Below are 17,461 nucleotides of genomic sequence, written 5' to 3' on the forward strand. Positions count from 1 at the left end.
AGTAAGCAAGCAAATTCAAAGATGATTAAATTTCTCCTCCACAAAAGAAAATTAAAATAGACAAGCTTAATATTAATTCTGGCCATGTGACTAGAATGAAAGAGCTCACTGAAGGTTTACCTGAGTGAGACCCCGAGAGTGAGCTGAGCAGCCTGGCCTGTGGGTGCGTCCCGTCAAACAGCTCTGCCAGGTCATTCAGCGCCGTCTGGAAATAGGCGAACTGCCCAAACACCACTGAAAATGAAGGGGTAGGTTGGCACAAAATGCTTTTTTAAAAATAAAGAAATGAATGAGGGCCCATCACTTCATGGAAAATAGATGGGGAAAAGTGGAAGCAGTGACAGACTATTTTCTTGGGCTCCAAAATCACTGCAGGCAGTGACTGCAGCCATGAAATTAAAAGATATTTGCTCCTTGGAAGGAGAGCTACGACAAACCTAGACAGCATATTAAAAAGCAGAAATATTGCTTTGCTGACAAAGGTCCGTATGGTGAAAGCTGTGTTTTTTCCAGTAGTCATGTACAGATGTGAGAGCTGGACCATAAAGAAGGCTGAGAGCTAAAGAATAGATGCCTTCAAACTGCAGTGATGAAGAAGTCTCTTGAGAGTCCCTTGGCCAGCAGAAATATCAACCAGTCAGTCCTAAAGGAAATCAACCCTGAATATTCACTGGAAGGACTGATGCTAAAGCTGAAGCTCCAATACTTTGGCTACCTGATGCCAAGGGCCAACTCATTCAAAAAGACCCTGATGCTGGGAAAGATTGAGGGCAGGAGGAGAAGGGGACAACAAAGGATGAGATGGTTGGATGGCATCACCGATTTAACAGACATGAATCTGAGCAAACCCTGGGGGACAGTGAAGGACTAGGGGCCTGGCGTGCTGCAGTCCAAGGGATCACAAAGAACTGGACATGACTCAGTGACTCAACAACAACAACAACAATAAACACAGGATTTTAGAGGCATTGGTCATCATAAAGAGTGGAAATCTAGTAAGTTTTACTGTTCATTTTTTACAACAAAATAAATATTTTGAAGCCAGTCTTTCAGTTTTTTAATTAAATTGGTATTCTCCATTTTCCACTTACTGATAAGAGTCAATGAACCTTCTTGGGAGTCTGGTGTCTCTGCCCTGGTTTCTGTGATCACATCCATCACCCTCTAAGTATCAGCAACCTGATTTTCTTAACACAGCAAGATGACACAAGGGAAGCCTTGCCTGGAAACTCAGTCACCCTTGAGAACAGCCTGAAAGAAGGAGCTTAAGATCCTGAGTATGTTGCCTTGCACTGTTCATGAGGTGATCTAAACTACCAGAGGCTGAAGTAAGTCCTTGGAGGAGGTTTTTATTAGATTTTTAGAAGGCTGTGATTAATATAAAAGAAGTTCATAGAAATCAAGTCTCCCATATACAAGTTTCTTGAGCAGCAATTAACTTTCTCATCACATAATTGTGTTTTTAAAATGTTTGCCCTCAAACAGAATGGAACCTTAGAATTTTTGTCAGTTTTATTTCTATGAGTGGGTGGCTGCTATTTTGAGTGTAAAGAAAAGAATAATAGAGTATATTGGGTTTTAACTTTTACTGTTGGGATAAAGGAACTATTTCATAAAATTATAAAAGCTATTCTCTTCTGACTCCGGGAAAGAATCCAACACAGAGGTATCTTCCCGGTCTAGAGTGAGAGGGGAGATGTTGAGGGAGCCACCAGGAGCCTGTCAGCATAGGGCCATCTAGACACGAAGCCATCCCAGAAAACTGGTTCAGGGCCAAGTTCAGGAAGGAAACTCGGGGTGTCAGATTCAGAGGGGTCAGACAGGGCACTGCCTACTTTTACATCTGCAGTCACTCAAAGGTGGGTTCACTGACCCAGTGATTTCCAGAATAATTGATAATCAAATATACATGCCAATATCTCACAGGCTGATCAGGTTCCCCTGGCCCACATGTGAGGAAATGATCTTCCTCACACACAAACAACCAGAAGAGAAAATGCTTCCTAACAAAAATAAGAACAAAGCCAAAAGTATTCTGCTTATTCTGGATTGGAATCTGAGAAGGAAGTTTAAGCATTTTACATCACACTGATAAAAGACCTGCAGTGGGTCTTGTATGAGACACCTTGGAAAACCGGTCACACATCATCTTCTTTTATATCCATTCATTAAATCAAGGGCTGATGCATTTGTTTATAAAATGATGGAAATATTATCACAGAAAGAAATATGACAGTGAATTGAAAATAAGAAAAGCTTACCAAATTCCTTTGGTACCGTTATTGAATAGAGGCAGATCTGACCAGCGGTATAGTTGTGAGGGTAATTGGGTGACAAGACCACCCCCTCTGATCCCGTGTACTGGCCTCCGCAGGGGGCTGAAAGAGATCAACCGAGAATTATGTGCTGTGTGTAACCACACGGCAGGTGACAGGGACCTAAAAATGACAGCATTGTGCAGTCAACATGAATATTCAAAGACCTAACAAAGTATCATAGTCAAAAACGGATTTTACATCTCTATCAAAAGTGAAATAAGAAGAAAAGCAAAGATTGAGCAAGTGAGAATAAAAGTAACTCAACTTAAGAGGAGGACCTAACATTTCAGACATGCTAAAATAATAATGAAAACAGTTCTCATGGAAGTAGGAACAGGTCAAATAAAGACGAATTCTTAAGTTACTTCAAAAGTCTCACTAGAATATTCCAGTTGATCTCAAACACCATATTAACTTAAGTGACACAAAGATTATTTCCATTTTCTAATTGTCTGATTACTATGAGACTAAAAGAAAAATAATCATTTTTGGTCTTTGCTATCTTTTCATCATAGATTCACCTCCTAGATTCAGCTCAAGAGTGACAGGTATAGTTACTAGTGTATCTGGGGTCTCTTCTTGTAAGTCCCACTGAAAGCTGAAGGAATGCAAAAGTAGAAAGTTAAGGCAGGTACACCTCTGAGGTGCTACGTGGACAACTCAGTGAGAGAAGACTGTGTGTTTATTTTCCCTCTGATCATCTTATTTACTCTCAGCATTGCACTTGCTGAGAAAATAGAAAAAAATTGTAGCCTGGATATTCAAAATACCATTGCTAAGCATCTTAAAGTAGGCATCCAATTAAATTCCAGTTTTGAAAGACCCAGTTTTTGGATTAACTTGCAAATCCTTCTATTTCTCCTGTTTTTACTTAAAAAGAGGTCCATGTCTGCTCATCTGTTTAGAATACTATATTTCCACTGAGGTGACACTGATTCCACCCTCTGTGGCCTGACTACATGCCTCCTTATCCTGGACACCTTCTGTGATCTGGATTCATAATTAGTTTCAGTCTGTTGGAAAGTTTGTATTTCTATAGCTTATTTCTTCCAGGTGTGACAGTTTTCAAGCGTTAAAAATGATAGAAATCAGAGATAACATGCTTAATCTTTTGATTAGGACACTGTTAAGTCCAGGTGGATGGCCAGGATGAATAAAGCTCCTTAGATGTTGGTGCTGGCGTCACAGCGCCTCACTGATGACGGCGCAGATTTCCCCGGGCCTGCTCTATGCGCCTGGAAAGAAAAGTCAAGCTCTAGGAAGTCAACGAGGACAGCTTAGACACCTGACAGCTTCATACTAGTAAAGATTTCACTTAGCTGAGCTAAGAGCAGCCTTCATGCTAATGTCTTAACTCAGAGCCATTTTATCACTCTAAAACAACTGCCATGAACTTCTTTTTTAAACAATCTTAAGTAGAAAAAAGAAAGTGTTTTTACTTTTAGGTGGAGGAAACTATGCTAAACTTCAAAGCTCAAGGTTTTCAGTGAAACGCTGGAAGACTTCTACCAGTTTTAAAAAGTCAACCATACAGATTCCACCGCATTATTTCCAAAATACATATATATATGTATACATTTATATTTATACATATAAATTTTCTTAAACACTCAAAGTTCAAATTTTTAAAGATAAGTACAAATGAAGGACAGAAATTAATTTTATTTTAGACATATAAAATTCAAGCAGATCTTTTTACAAATATCCATTTTCTGTAAGAAAAAAGGTAAACTATTTTGAATTTTAAACAACAAGCATAAATGATAAGTGGAAATAAATCTTTACTGGGCTAACATTTGGATGGCCAAATGATCACACAGAGATCTTATCAATCAGGAATCATATCTTCTGATATATTTGCTCAAGTGTAACTGTTGTGCTTAGTTTCTCAGTCATATTGGACTTTTTGAGACCCTGTGGACTGCAGCCCACCAGTCTGAAATATATATACGTATATATATATACATATTTCAGAAATAACATGGTTGAATTTGTGTGGTTGATTTCTTAAAAAATTAAGTGATACCTCTAAACTGATAGAAGGAGTCTTCCAGTATTTCTGCAAAGATTTATTTTGTTCACAAATAGGATGAAAGAATATTACTTTATGATAATAGGAAACAATGAAAACTAAAAAGGATGAAATGAAAGAAAACAGACGTGGCATTTTAGGTTCTCTGCTACCTTGATAAATTGTACTGTGCTTATACATTCTTCCCCAGATTTGAAGATAAGCACCAAAACTGCATGATTCTCTTCAAAGCAACCAAACATTGGTGTAATTGAGAAAAATATATAGAGAATTCTTGTTTAATTAGTAATAATTATTCTGTCCATGTTACTGTGTTAATCTGAGAAATAGGAATCGCTTTTCTTATGCTAGAAATTCTTTTATATTATTATGATAATGATAGGAAAATAAATATGCTCTTGCTCTTTGGTAATTAATGTGTTAAACAGACCATTTCCTAAATGAATAAGGACATGCAACAGCATTCACTGCAGATGGTAACAAGAAACTAACTCATCCATTTGGTTAATTGGAATATATGTAAACCAAAACCAACATAAACAGAAGCCATTTTGACCCATGCAAGGGACTTGAGGGTGTTTCCATTTCTGTTCTAATTCAGTAGGAAACCTCAATGAACAAGAACTGTAGGCAACAAAAAGAAAAATTATGTCATGCCTTTAAAACAAACTAGTCCAAAATATGTTCTTTAATATACAAACTACAGAGATGTTTAAAATATAGCAACATTCACTTAGCTTAATTGGTGATCTGAGTAATTCACAGACATTAATTCAGCACAAATGCACTGTTCATGAAATATCCAAAATAAAATATGGGAAAGGTCATTTCTGCTTAATGATTTGGAATTCTTAAGTTTTATTTAAATTTAAATAAATAGGGAAAATCATTCTTTGATGTTTTATGCACACAAATATGATGACTAGTTAACAGAAACTGCTTGATGGGTCTTCAGATATGGAAAAAACCTCTAATTTAAAATTAGATTATTTATCTATTGCCTAAATGTGACCTCTTTTTTTTTTTCATTGAGTCTGTGACTAGAGAATTTATTGTGATCCTTCATAAGTTCAAAGCATGTTTGAATTTAATACAATGCACAGTTTTCACAGTTAAGTGAAAGAACTGTCTTTTGGACTCTGTGGGGGAGGGAGAGGTGGGATGATTTGGGAGAATGGCATTGAAACATGCATAATATCATATATGAAACGAATCGCCAGTCCAGGTTCGATGCATGATACTGGATGCTTGGGGCTGGTGCACTGGGACGACCCAGAGGGATGGTACGGGGAGGGAGGAGGGAAGGGGGTTCAGGATGGGGAACATGTGTATACCTGTGGTGGATTCATGTTGATGTATGGCAAAACCAATACAATATTGTAAAGTAATTAACCTCCAATTAAAATAAATATATTTATATTTTTAAGAAAAAAAAAGAAAAATACTCTTCTCCCAGAAACCTGAGTAAATTAAACAGTCAAGGAAGTCCAAATCCTTATCCCACATTTCTCTGCAGGGTCACCCCACTAATAGGGGTAGAGGACTGATGTGCGGACCCTCTCCCAAACGAGGGTCCAAGTTCCAGAGGGAAGTTGTCCCTGAAGGCAGCTCTGGCCCCACACGTCGGTACATACCATTGCAGGAGGGCAAGACCCGGTTCCACGCGGGCTTTCCGTCCACTCCAATCACACACGTGATGGAAGACGGGTCAGCGATCTTGTAGCCAGAGTCACATTGGTACGTGACAGTTGAGCCGAGCTTGAAGTCGGTCCCGATCCTCGTCCCATTCATTATGTTTCCAGGGTCAAAACAGGCTTCCCGTGGTTTCTCTGTGGGAGGAATGAATGCAAACTCCATGAGAGCAGGGATTTTATTTCTTTAAGTGTCCAGCAAATGAAAAATGCTCAAAAAAAAAATGATTGACTCATGACCAAGTTGTTAATGTTCAAGTCAGTGATTATCATAGAAAAACAGAAAAAACTCCTTCAATAAGATTACATTTCTCATTTTTCAAATGACAATAAACTGCAGAATTCTTGTTGTGGTTGATTTCCTGACTTTTATACTTTATTCATAGTAAAGCGAAATCATACCATATTTTAGGAAGAGATGGGAGAACTGGCTTCTCAAAAGGAGGTGGGCTTAATTCATGTGAGTTAAGGGTGATTTTTTTATGCTGGGAAGATGATCAAGGAAGGAAGTTCTGATCTTGTACTACCCTCAGTGAATCAATGATGCTAAACTTAGCTGGAAAACGTTTCTTGATCCTTAAGGGCCAGGCCCTGTGCCTGGAATGTAATAATTACCCAAGACAGTTCCATGCTAATCGCAGTACCTGCTGCAAGGAAGTGAGGGTGGATCATGTATCAGGCATTGAGCTGGATATCTTGCATGTTTCATTCAAATGTTCACCCACTTCTGTGACATGAGGATGATCTGGGCACTGTTTTACATTTTGAGAATATGAAGCTCAAGATAGGCTAAATAACTTTCACAAAAATGTCCTGCAAAGTCCTGTCCAGTTATAGGACCACTAAAGGACACATTTGCTAAAAACCTTGTTGTTTAATCACTCAGTTGTGTCCGACTCTGCGACCCCATGGACTGCAGCATTTCAGGTTTCCTTTCCTTCACCATTTCCCGGAGTTTGCTCAAATTCCTGTCCATTGAGTCAGTGATGCCATTCAACCATCTCATCCTTTGCCATCCCCTTCTCTTGCCCTCAATCTTTCCCAGCATCAGGGTTTTTTCCAATGAGTTGGCTCTTCGCATCAGGTGGCCAAAGTTTTGGAGCTTCAGCTTCAGCATCAGTCCTTTCAGTGAATATTCAGAGTTGATTTCCTTTAGAACTGACTGGTTTGATCTCCTTACTGTCCAGAGGACTCTCAAGAGTCTTCTCCAGCACCATGATTCCAAAACATCAATTCTTCAGCACTCAGCCTGCTTTATGGTCCAACTCTCACATCCATACATGACTACTGGAAAAACCACAGCTTTGACTAGATGAACCTTTGTTGGCAAAATGATGTCTCTGCTTTTTAATGCACTTTCTAGGTAGGTGTGTCATAGCTTTCCTTCCAAGGCTAAAAACCTATCTTCTTCCAAATATAAGTACAAAGCTGTCTTCTTTCTCTCACACAGTCTTGTAGCTGTGTTTTGTAGCTTGTGTCTTGGTAGCTTTAAATATTGTAAATGTTCTATTTTAGCAGACCTTCCAAATATCTCTAAATCATGTATCTATATCTCCTTCTGTTGCATATAATTCCACCATTTAAATTGCTTTCTGTTTGTGCTTGTCAACTTCGTTCACTCCATCAGCAAAGCCCCTTGTAACATCAGAAACCTCTGGAATGGAATTTTACAGCTTTTCAAGTGATCAATATAGATGTTATACTGAAATGTTTTTCTTTTCTTTTTTTGGGGGGGAGTTACAGTTAAGAAAATGCTGTTTGTTATGAATATGTGTGAGTGTGTGTGTGGAATGGGGTTATCATTAATAATACAAATATAGGCTCAAGGATAACTTGAGTGCATAAAATAAATATGTTTCAGCTCCTTTCATTTTTTTGACAATCATCTTTCCCCGAGGGCTAAGCACACACATAAAGGATTTCTGGAGAGTATAAATGCAAGGCTTCATTTTACCTTTATGGGGAGTTGCGATCAATATGGATTATGTTCCCTTTTAAACATTTTCCCTCACTGAGTATCTGCCTACTGTCTATGTGTATTCAGTCACGTCTGACTCCTTGCAACCCCATGGACTGCAGCCCACCAGGCTCCTCTGTCCATGGAATTCTCCAGGCAAGAAAGATGGTGTGGGTTACCATTTCCTTCTCCAAGGGATCTTCCTGACTCTGGGATCAAAGAGACTCCCCTCTCTTGCATCTCCTGCATTGGCAGGAGGGTTCTTGATCACTGTGCCACCTGGCAAACTCACTGCCAGTGAGTAAATCCACACAGTGGTGTTAGAGGGTGCTCCTGGGAGACTGTGGCAAGGGAGCTGGGAAAGAGTGAAGATGAAATGAGCTCTGAAAATCGCATCTTGCATCTTCTGAGGAATGGTTTACATGCAGCAGAAGAGGGAAAAGGCACAAACTTTGGGAAGTTTTGCAGGACAGAGAAGAGGCCTGTTTGGCTGCATTTATTCAATACTTCTCAGTATAGTTTTAATTGTCTCTGTATCAACATCAGCCAAACAGAGATCTCTTTGGCAATGTTGTCCCAATCTATTATAATCAACTATTAGAATATATTATTTACATAACTTTTGTTAAAAGCACAACATAAATATATATTATATTATCATGAGTATATGTGCTATATAACCATATATATCATAGATAATATAACAATTATCACATAACTACCTCATTATCATGTCTATCATATACCATGTGTTCTATATTATCACACATATTAAACATTACCATAGGCATCATATGCCATATTTTCTATATTAGCAAACATAACATATTGAACATTATCATACATCATACATATCATATGCAATGCATAATATTTCAATTATCATACACAATATATCATATATATATATATACATTTTGGAAACCCCTCTAGGTCTTCTATTTTGCTCTGGTTAAAGTCTTGCAGCAAGAGTTGTGAACTCTGTTGGGACCCATGCTCTCTAATCACTTCATTAAAAACTGATTTGTTCAAGGAGTAGGGGACATTCTGATAATCCTTTGTATCTTCCTCAAATCCCACAGAGAGCACAGATTATTTATTTTAATCAAATAAGGGACGAATAGCAAAACTGTGGTCACCAGAATAATCTTTCCATCAGCTTCCTTCCAGGAGAACATACCCAGCATCTAATAAATATAAGCACTTGTCTAGGGTATACATTTTTCTCCTATAAAATAACAGAGAAAAAAATGCATTTCTGATGCCTGGTCAGCCTTTTTGATAATTTTTTGTTATAAATGTCTGTTGGTTTAGGGTATGTTTGGTTAAATAACACACTCTCAATTTTCTGCTCCATGTTGCTAATGGAGAGCTCTGAGGCCAGTTTTTCTTCATTTCTCCAAATGAACTGCATCAAATCTTTTGGTTCCATTTACTCAGTTGTCAGTTCAGGATGTTTGGTGATAAATCATGGTACTTTTTCTGCTTACAATTTGTCACAATTTCTAAGGAGATGACTTCATTACACAGTTCCTGTCAGTTCTGCTTAAGGACGCTTCCCAGAACTCCTGCCCTAGGGCCACGTTCATGGACTCTGCGGGGTCTCTGGGGTCACTGGCAGGACTGCCCGAGGCTCCTTCAGGTCAAGTCCAACCGCCATGTCTGCTCTCTGCTTCCCTGACCAATGACAAATGCATAGTCTTTTTTTTTCCTTGAAGTAGAGTTGATTTACAATATTATATTAGTTTCAGGTGTACTAACAGTATGGTGATTCACTTATTTTTGCAGATTGTATTCCATCATAAGTTATTACAAAATAATGGCTTCAATTTCCTGTGCTGTGAACAACAGAGGATGAGATGGTTGGATGGCATTATCAACTAAACGGACATGAGTTTGAGCGAACTCCTGGAGACTGTGCTGCAATCCATGGGGTCGCAGAGTCAGATAACACTTAGCAGCTGAACAGCAACAAAATAGTGGCTATAATTCCCTGTGCTGTAAAAAATGTCCCTGCTGCTTATCTACTTTATATGTGTGTGTGAGTTAGTCGCTCAGTCGTGTCCAACTCTTTGTGAACCCATGTACAGTAGCCTGCCAGGCTCCTCTGTCCATGGGATTTTCCAGGCAAGAATACTGGAGTGGCTTGCCATTTCTATCTCCAGGGGATTTCCCAGCCCAGGAACTGAACCCAGGTCTCCTGTACTGCAGGCAGATTCTTTACTGGGGAAGTAGTAGTTAGCTAATCCTGTACCCCTAGTTGGTCTCTCCCCCTTCCTTTTCCCATTCGGTAACCACAAGTTTGTTTCCTATGTCTGTGAGGCTGTTTCTGCTTTGCTTATACATTAATATATATTATTTTTTAGATTACACTTCAGTTTAGTTCAGTTGCTCAGTAGTGCACAATTCTTTACGACCCCATGGACTACAGCATGCCAGGTCTCCCTGTTCATCACCAACTCTCGGAGTTTACTCAAACACATGCCTCATGAACAGTATGAAAAGGCAAAAAGATAGGACACTGAAATATGAACTCCCCAGGTCGGTAGGTGCCCAATATGCTACTGGAGATCAGTGGAGAAATAACTCCAGAAAGAATGAAGAGATACAGACAAAGCGAAAACAACACCCAGTTGTGTATGAAATTGGTGATAAAAGTAAAGTCCAATGCTATAAAGAACAATATTGCATAAGAACTTGGAATGTTAGGTCCATGAATCAAGGCAAATTGGAAGTGGTCAAACAGGAGATGGCAAGAGTGAACGTTGACATTTTAGGACTCAGTGAACTAAAATGGACCGGAATGGGTGAATTTAGCTCAGTTCAGTTCAGTTCAGTTGCTCAGTTGTGTTCAACTCTTTGCAACCCCATGAATTGCAGTATACAAGGATCCCTGTCCATCACTAACTCCTGGACTTCATTCAAACTCATGTCCATTGAATTGGTGATGCCATCCAGCCATCTCATCCTCTGTCATCCCCTTCTCCTCCTGCCCCCAACCCCTCCCAGCATCAGAGTCTTTTTCAATTAGTCAACTCTTTGCATGAGGTGGCCAAAGTACTGGAGTTTCAGCTTTAGCATCATTCCTTCCCAAGAACACCCAGGGCTGATCTTTAGAATGGACTGGTTGGATCTCCTTGCAGTCCAAGGGACTCTCAAGAGTCTTTTCCAACACCACAATTCAAAAGCATCAATTCTTCGGCACTCAGCTTTCTTCACAGTCCAACTCTCACATCCATAAATGACTACTGGAAAAACCATAGCCTTGACTAGACAGACCTTTGTTGGCAAAGTAATGTCACTGCTTTTCAATATGCTATCTAGGTTGGTCATAACTTTTCTTCCAAGGAGTAAGCATCTTTTAATTTCATGGCTGCAATCACCATCTTCAGTGATTTTGGAACCCAAGAAGATAAATTCTGACACTATTTCCACTGTTTCCCCATCTATTTCCCATGAAGTGATGGGACCAGATGCCATGATCTTCATTTTCTGAATGTTGAGCTTTAAGCCAACTTTTTCACTCTCCTCTTTCACTTTCATCAAGAGGCTTTTTAGTTCCTCTTCACTTTCTGCCATAACGGTGGTGTCATCTGCATATCTGAGGTTATTGCTATTTCTCCCAGCAATCTTGATTCCAGCTTGTGCTTCTTCCAGCCCAGCATTTCTCATGATGTACTCTGCATAGAAGTTAAATAAGCAGGGTGACAATATACAGCCTTGACATATTCCTTTTCCTATTTGGAACCAGTCTGTTGTTCCATGTCCAGTTCTAACTGTTGTTTCCTGACCTACATATAGGTTTCTCAAGAGGCAGGTCAGGTGGTCTGGTATTCCCATCTCTTTCAGAATTTTCCATAGTTTCTTGTGATCCACACAAAGGCTTTGGCATAGTCAATAAAGCAGAAATAGATGTTTTTCTGGAACTCTCTTGCTTTTTTGATGATCCAACAGATGTTGGAAATTTTATCTCTGGTTCCTCTGCCTTTTCTAAAACCAGCTTGAACATCAGGAAGTTCACGGTTCATGTATTGCTGAAGCCTGGCTTGGAGAATTTTGAGCATTACTTTACTAGCATGTGAGATGAGTGCAATTGTGTGGTAGTTTGAGCATTCTTTGGCATTGCCTTTCTTTGAGATTGGAATTCAAACTGACCTTTTCCAGTCCTGTGGCCACTGCTGCATTTTCCAAATTTGCTGTCATATTGAGTGCAGCACTTTCACAGCATCATCTTTCAGGATTTGAAATAGTTCAACTGGAATTCCATCACCTCCACTAGCTTTGTTCGTAGTGATGCTTTCTAAGGCCCACTTGACTTCACATTTCAGGATATCTGGCTCTAGGTGAGTGATCACACCATCATGATTATCTGGCTCAGATGACCATTTATGGGCAAGAATCCCTTAGAAGAAATGGAGTTGTCATCATAGTCAACAAAAGACTGCGAAATGCAGTACTTGGATGCAATCTCAAAAATGACAGAATGATCTCAGTTCGTTTCCAAGGCAAACCATCCAATATCACAGTAATCCGAGTCTAGGCCCCGACCAGTAATGCTGAAGAAACTGAAGTTGAATGGTTCTGTGAAGACCTATAGGACCTTTTAGAACTAACACTCAAAAAAGATGTCCTTTTCATTATAGGGGACTGGAATGCAAAAGTAGGAAGTCAAGAAACACCTGGAGTAACAGGCAAATTTGGCCTTGGAGTACAGAATACAGCAGGGCAAAGGCTAATAGAGTTTTGCCAAGAGAACACACTGGTCATAGCAAGCACCCTCTTCCAACAACACAAGAGAAGACTCTACACATGGACATCACCAGATGGTTGACACTGAAATCAGATTGATTATATTCTTTGCAGCCAAAGATGGAGAAGTTCTATATACAGTCAGCAAAAACAAGACCAGGAGCTAACTGTGGCTCAGATCATGAACTCCTCATTGCCAAATTCAGACTTAAATTGAAGAAAGTAGGGAAAACCACTAGACCATTCAGGTATGACCTAAATCAAATCCTTTATGATTATATAGTGGATATGAGAAATATATTTAAGGGACTAGATCTGATAGACAGAGTACCTAATGAAGTATGGATGGAAGTTTGTGACATTGTACAGGAGACAGGGATCAAGACGATCCCTAAGAAAAAGTAATGCAAAAAAGCAATATGGCTGTCTGAGGAGGCCTTACAAATAGCCCATGAAAAGAAGAGAAGCAAAAAGCAAAAGAGAAAAGGAAAGATATACCCATTTGAATGCAGAGTTCCAAAGAATAGCAAGGACAGATAAGAAAGCGTTCCTCAGTGATCAGTGCAAAGAAATAGAGGAAAACAACAGAATGGGAAAGACTAGAGATCTCTTCAAGAAAATTAGAGATACCAAGGGAACATTTCATGCAAAAATGGGCACAATAAAGATTCTATTTTCAAGTGATAAAATTATAAACTGTAATAAAAATCAGAAAGTATGTAGATGTTAGTTTTGGAAGAAGTAGGTTAATTTTCTGCTTAAAAATTATATCAATAAATGCAAGTTCGTTAAAAGGTTAACAAGAGTTGAAACAGTCTAAGTTTTATTTTATAATTCTGGTAACTAATAACTAACTCACACACTTACACAAACATATGCATATATATACATATTCACTATTTTTATGAAGCCCTCACTACTGTCAATTGATATGTTGATAAGTCCTTTTCTCTAATTCTTTGTAAGGTGCCCTGTGTTTTCCTTGTTAACATGAGAAATAGATTTGAAAATATATATATATTTATTTTCATTACCCTGAGGGCAAAATGCTTAGGTTGGGGTGGTTTTTGTTTGTGAGTTTTCTGTGTGTTTTCTCTGGATGCTGGTGACAGTGGGTGGTAAACCCCAGAGAAGTGGGCAACACTCATCATGTGACCAAAGAAGAAAGATGTGAGCAGAGTCGATGCATGTGTGTGCGTGTGTCCCTGTGTGCTCAATCGCTCAGTCATGTCTGACTCTGCAACTCCGTGGACTGTAGCCCACCAGGCTCCTCGGATACCATTCCCTCCTCCCGGTATTTTCCCGACCCAGGGATCAAACCCATGTTCCTTTTCTTTCCTGCACTGGCAGGTAGGATTCTTTACCACTAGTGCCACCTGGAAAGCCCTGGGATCAGTACTTACTCCCCATCAAACCAACACTATAGGTGTAAGGACAGGGAAAGGGCAATCAATATTTTACATTTGGAAAAATACTGAGATAAAACTAAGCTGGTTGATGTACTTATATTGAGTCATCCTAGAGAAACAAGATAGTAAAATAATCTTAAAATAGTTCTTAATTACTTCAATTATTCCTTGCATGTGCTAAGTCACTTAAGTTGTGTCTGATTCTTTGAGACCCCATGGACTGTAGCCCCCACCCGCAGGCTCCTCTGTCCATGGGATTCTCCAGGCAAGAATACTGGAGTGGGTTGTCATTTCCTCCTCCAGGGGATCTTCCTGACCCAGAGATTGAACCCGCATCTCTTATGTCTCCTGGATTGACAGGCAAGTTCTTTACCACCAGCACCAATCATAATTTATCTTTAAGTCGCCATGAATCTGGAGAAAAAACAAAAACAAAACTTCCTCCCCTACTTTCTTTTCTTTTGGCTAAGGTAGAAATGCATGTTGGAAATTTCTTCTCCTCTGGAGAGATTGGAACCTTTTCCCTAGACAGGTGAGAAAGATGTCAGAATTTTATGCATTAAAGAGATAGGCAAGACTTTATAAATAAATGTTTACAATGAAAGCAATTCTGATACAAATTACTTTCCTTGCCAGTTAAGCTGATCACAGTACCTTTAAATTCAATGGCAAACCCCGACAAGCCCACAGAAGCATCGCTTCGAAATGCCAGAAAAAGATTATTTCCGCTGCTCTCAATTCTTTCTGGGGCTTGAGAACCCTGGAAACTTCCAATGAGAGGGCTGTTGGAGTCCTCTCCTTCATAGATGTGCAGGAAATCATAGCTGGGCTCCATGTTGAAACTGAAAGGAAAGAATATTGGTGAGTTTCCATACCTCCTGTGTGTCTCTCTTCTTCCCAACTATCAAGTCCCTGAGAGCATACAGCGATTGTATTTGCCTTTGTATTTTAACTTTTAAAAAGCAGGACGATCCAAAACCTAAATACAATAATAATCAAAATGGCAATAAATACAACAGACATCAATTATAACAAATATTAGTAGTATTTTACATAACAACCATTATCTTCAATACAGTATGATTTGAAGATATTTAAAGGAAAAAGAGTCCTTATAACACAGATACAGTGTCTCTTCCCTGTAACTGTGATATTTCTAATGAATGCAGTTTAAAGAAAGGTGGCTCAGAAGTGATGCATTTCCACTGATATTTGATTTTTATGTGCAAATATTTTTAGTTTAATAATATATATCCTTGGTGTTTGGGCTTCCCTGGTGGCTCAGATGGTAAAGAGTCTGCCTGCTGTTAATCCTTGGTGTTGCTGATGATTCTTAAAGTTCAAAAATATTTTTGGTTCTTTACTTTTAAAATTGTAATTGCCTCTGCTTGCTTAGGTAATTCAGCCAATATTTGCAGTCCTTACAATGGTACAAAGTGTGGAAGTCAAACCTCATGTCATTTCATCATGGCTGAATGTTCCAATTTTCTCTCCCTTCTCCCTCCTTCTTCCTCTCTCCCCTTCCCACTCTCTGTATTTCTCTGTCTCTCTCATAATGTGAACACCCTAATAATTTCCAGTGTCTGACAAAGTCCAAAGCTCTCAAGTGGGATATGGTTTTAAATGTCTGTGCCATTTACAGCAATGAGGATGACAATAATCTAGGAACTTGAAACATACGTCTGCTCTTAAATGAAAGACTGAACTTGGTTCAGGCATCTAAGAGTGGGGTCAGAATAGCAAATACAGCAGACAGAGGCACAGCTGTAGCCCATTTTGCCTGGCCCTCCTCTGTCCCGGCACCTCTAAGTCAGATACTTTAGGGTCCTTAACGTGGACAGCCCAGGCAGCTTCCACTCTCTTTCCTTTCCTTTGGTGACATATTTGGATATACAAGGATGGAGAGAGTCAGGCATTTTGAGATATTATCACAAACACGTGCTGTTGTTTAAGTGGCTCAAATTTATCTGGAGATTCAAGTGATAAAGCATGAAGCCTAGGTCCCTCCCAAAGCTGCCCCCGGGTTCTGAAGGGTGCAACATGGGGGATGGCCATGTGAGTGTGATACGTGAGTGTGATACCTGCATCTGCACTTCTCCGCCCTACTCCCTGTCAGGGTGCCCCCGCTCCCACGTGAGCACATTTACTCAAGGAGTTTGTTAAAGGTTTCAGAGCCTGCTTATCTAATAAGTTCCCTGAAGTTGGAAATGAAGAGGAAGTAAAAGATTGGAATGATTGCAGAGTGAACAAAGAGGCCAAAAGGAATCGCAGCGATCAAACAGAATTTGATGGTAATAACAATTTCAGTTAGAATAGCTTACAAGGGTGTTTTTAGATTCTGATCATGCCACACCCCTATAACTGGCAGAACTAATTATTATGATAGATTATTCTGAACGATGGAAATTCGATCGGGCACAAACAAGTACATTCTTACTGCCCTCTGCTTTGGATTCCCCATAACGTATGCCCTGAGGTCTGAAATGATTCCTGTAAATAGTGACGGTGCCTTTGGTTAAATCTTGTCTTATACCTATCTACACCAGATGCACAGATCCACACACTCCAAGAATAGGTAGGCCTAAGTTTGGCCATGCTTTTAAACCAAATTCAATTTGGGTTCCAATACGCGAGTGGCATCAGCCTCAAAGTCTACAGAAGTTTTGATAAAACACTCCTCCCCTAAGACTCCCGAGTACAGGACGAGCCTTGAAGCGCGCGTGCATGTGCTCCAGGCCCTGTCATTCTTTGTTGCTGTCCCCTACCGACTGCAGAGGGTAGGGTTCCCCCTACCCCTGAGCTGACTGCAGTCTCACTCTTTAAAAGTATGTTCTGGGCAGCCTATGCCAATAGCAGCCTCTTTGCCAAGGTCCTTGAGCATCTCTGCTCCCAGCTGGTACACTGGCTTCCTCCTTCTGTCTACTCAGTAAATCTAGGAGCTGAGGTCCCAGAAAAATGTCCCACCCGAGCACACACAAGCTGTCCATTTCTTAGAAGATGTCCCAGACGTGCAAGTTTCTGTGACACCCAGCCAACGAAGGATTCCAAAATCTTAGAATCAGAAGAAAACTTGGAGATTTTCTAGGTCAAACTTCTTCCAGGGAGGTGCACAACATTAAGTGAAAAACTACTTGCATAATATAAAACTGCCTTATATATTATCAGATGACTTGTGCTGTGGGAAACTTGATAATGAGTCACTCTCTGTGACCCGAGGCAGGAAACGCCTACAAAAAGGGTTCTGTGCCCTCTAGAAGGCTTTTAATTGTTAATTTACTTTTAATCCCCTGGCAGCAGAGGTGTCT

General features: G+C 39.7%; 1 protein-coding gene across 1 annotated transcript in view; it reads right to left on the bottom strand.

The window, feature by feature from the left end:
- Nucleotides 1-17,461, bottom strand: part of CSMD1 (CUB and Sushi multiple domains 1) — a 2,078,553-nt gene that overhangs the window by 251,594 nt on the left and 1,809,498 nt on the right. The window contains exons 29-32 of the mRNA XM_040243208.1: nucleotides 14,811-14,998; nucleotides 5,985-6,179; nucleotides 2,262-2,378; nucleotides 121-234 (exon numbers count right to left, since the gene is read on the bottom strand). Coding sequence (XP_040099142.1) covers nucleotides 121-234; nucleotides 2,262-2,378; nucleotides 5,985-6,179; nucleotides 14,811-14,998 — 614 coding nt within the window. The remainder of the gene's footprint in view (nucleotides 1-120; nucleotides 235-2,261; nucleotides 2,379-5,984; nucleotides 6,180-14,810; nucleotides 14,999-17,461) is intronic.

Source organism: Oryx dammah, unplaced genomic scaffold (assembly GCF_014754425.2).
Source record: "Oryx dammah isolate SB20612 unplaced genomic scaffold, SCBI_Odam_1.1 HiC_scaffold_7, whole genome shotgun sequence".
NCBI classification, from domain to species: domain Eukaryota; kingdom Metazoa; phylum Chordata; class Mammalia; order Artiodactyla; family Bovidae; genus Oryx; species Oryx dammah.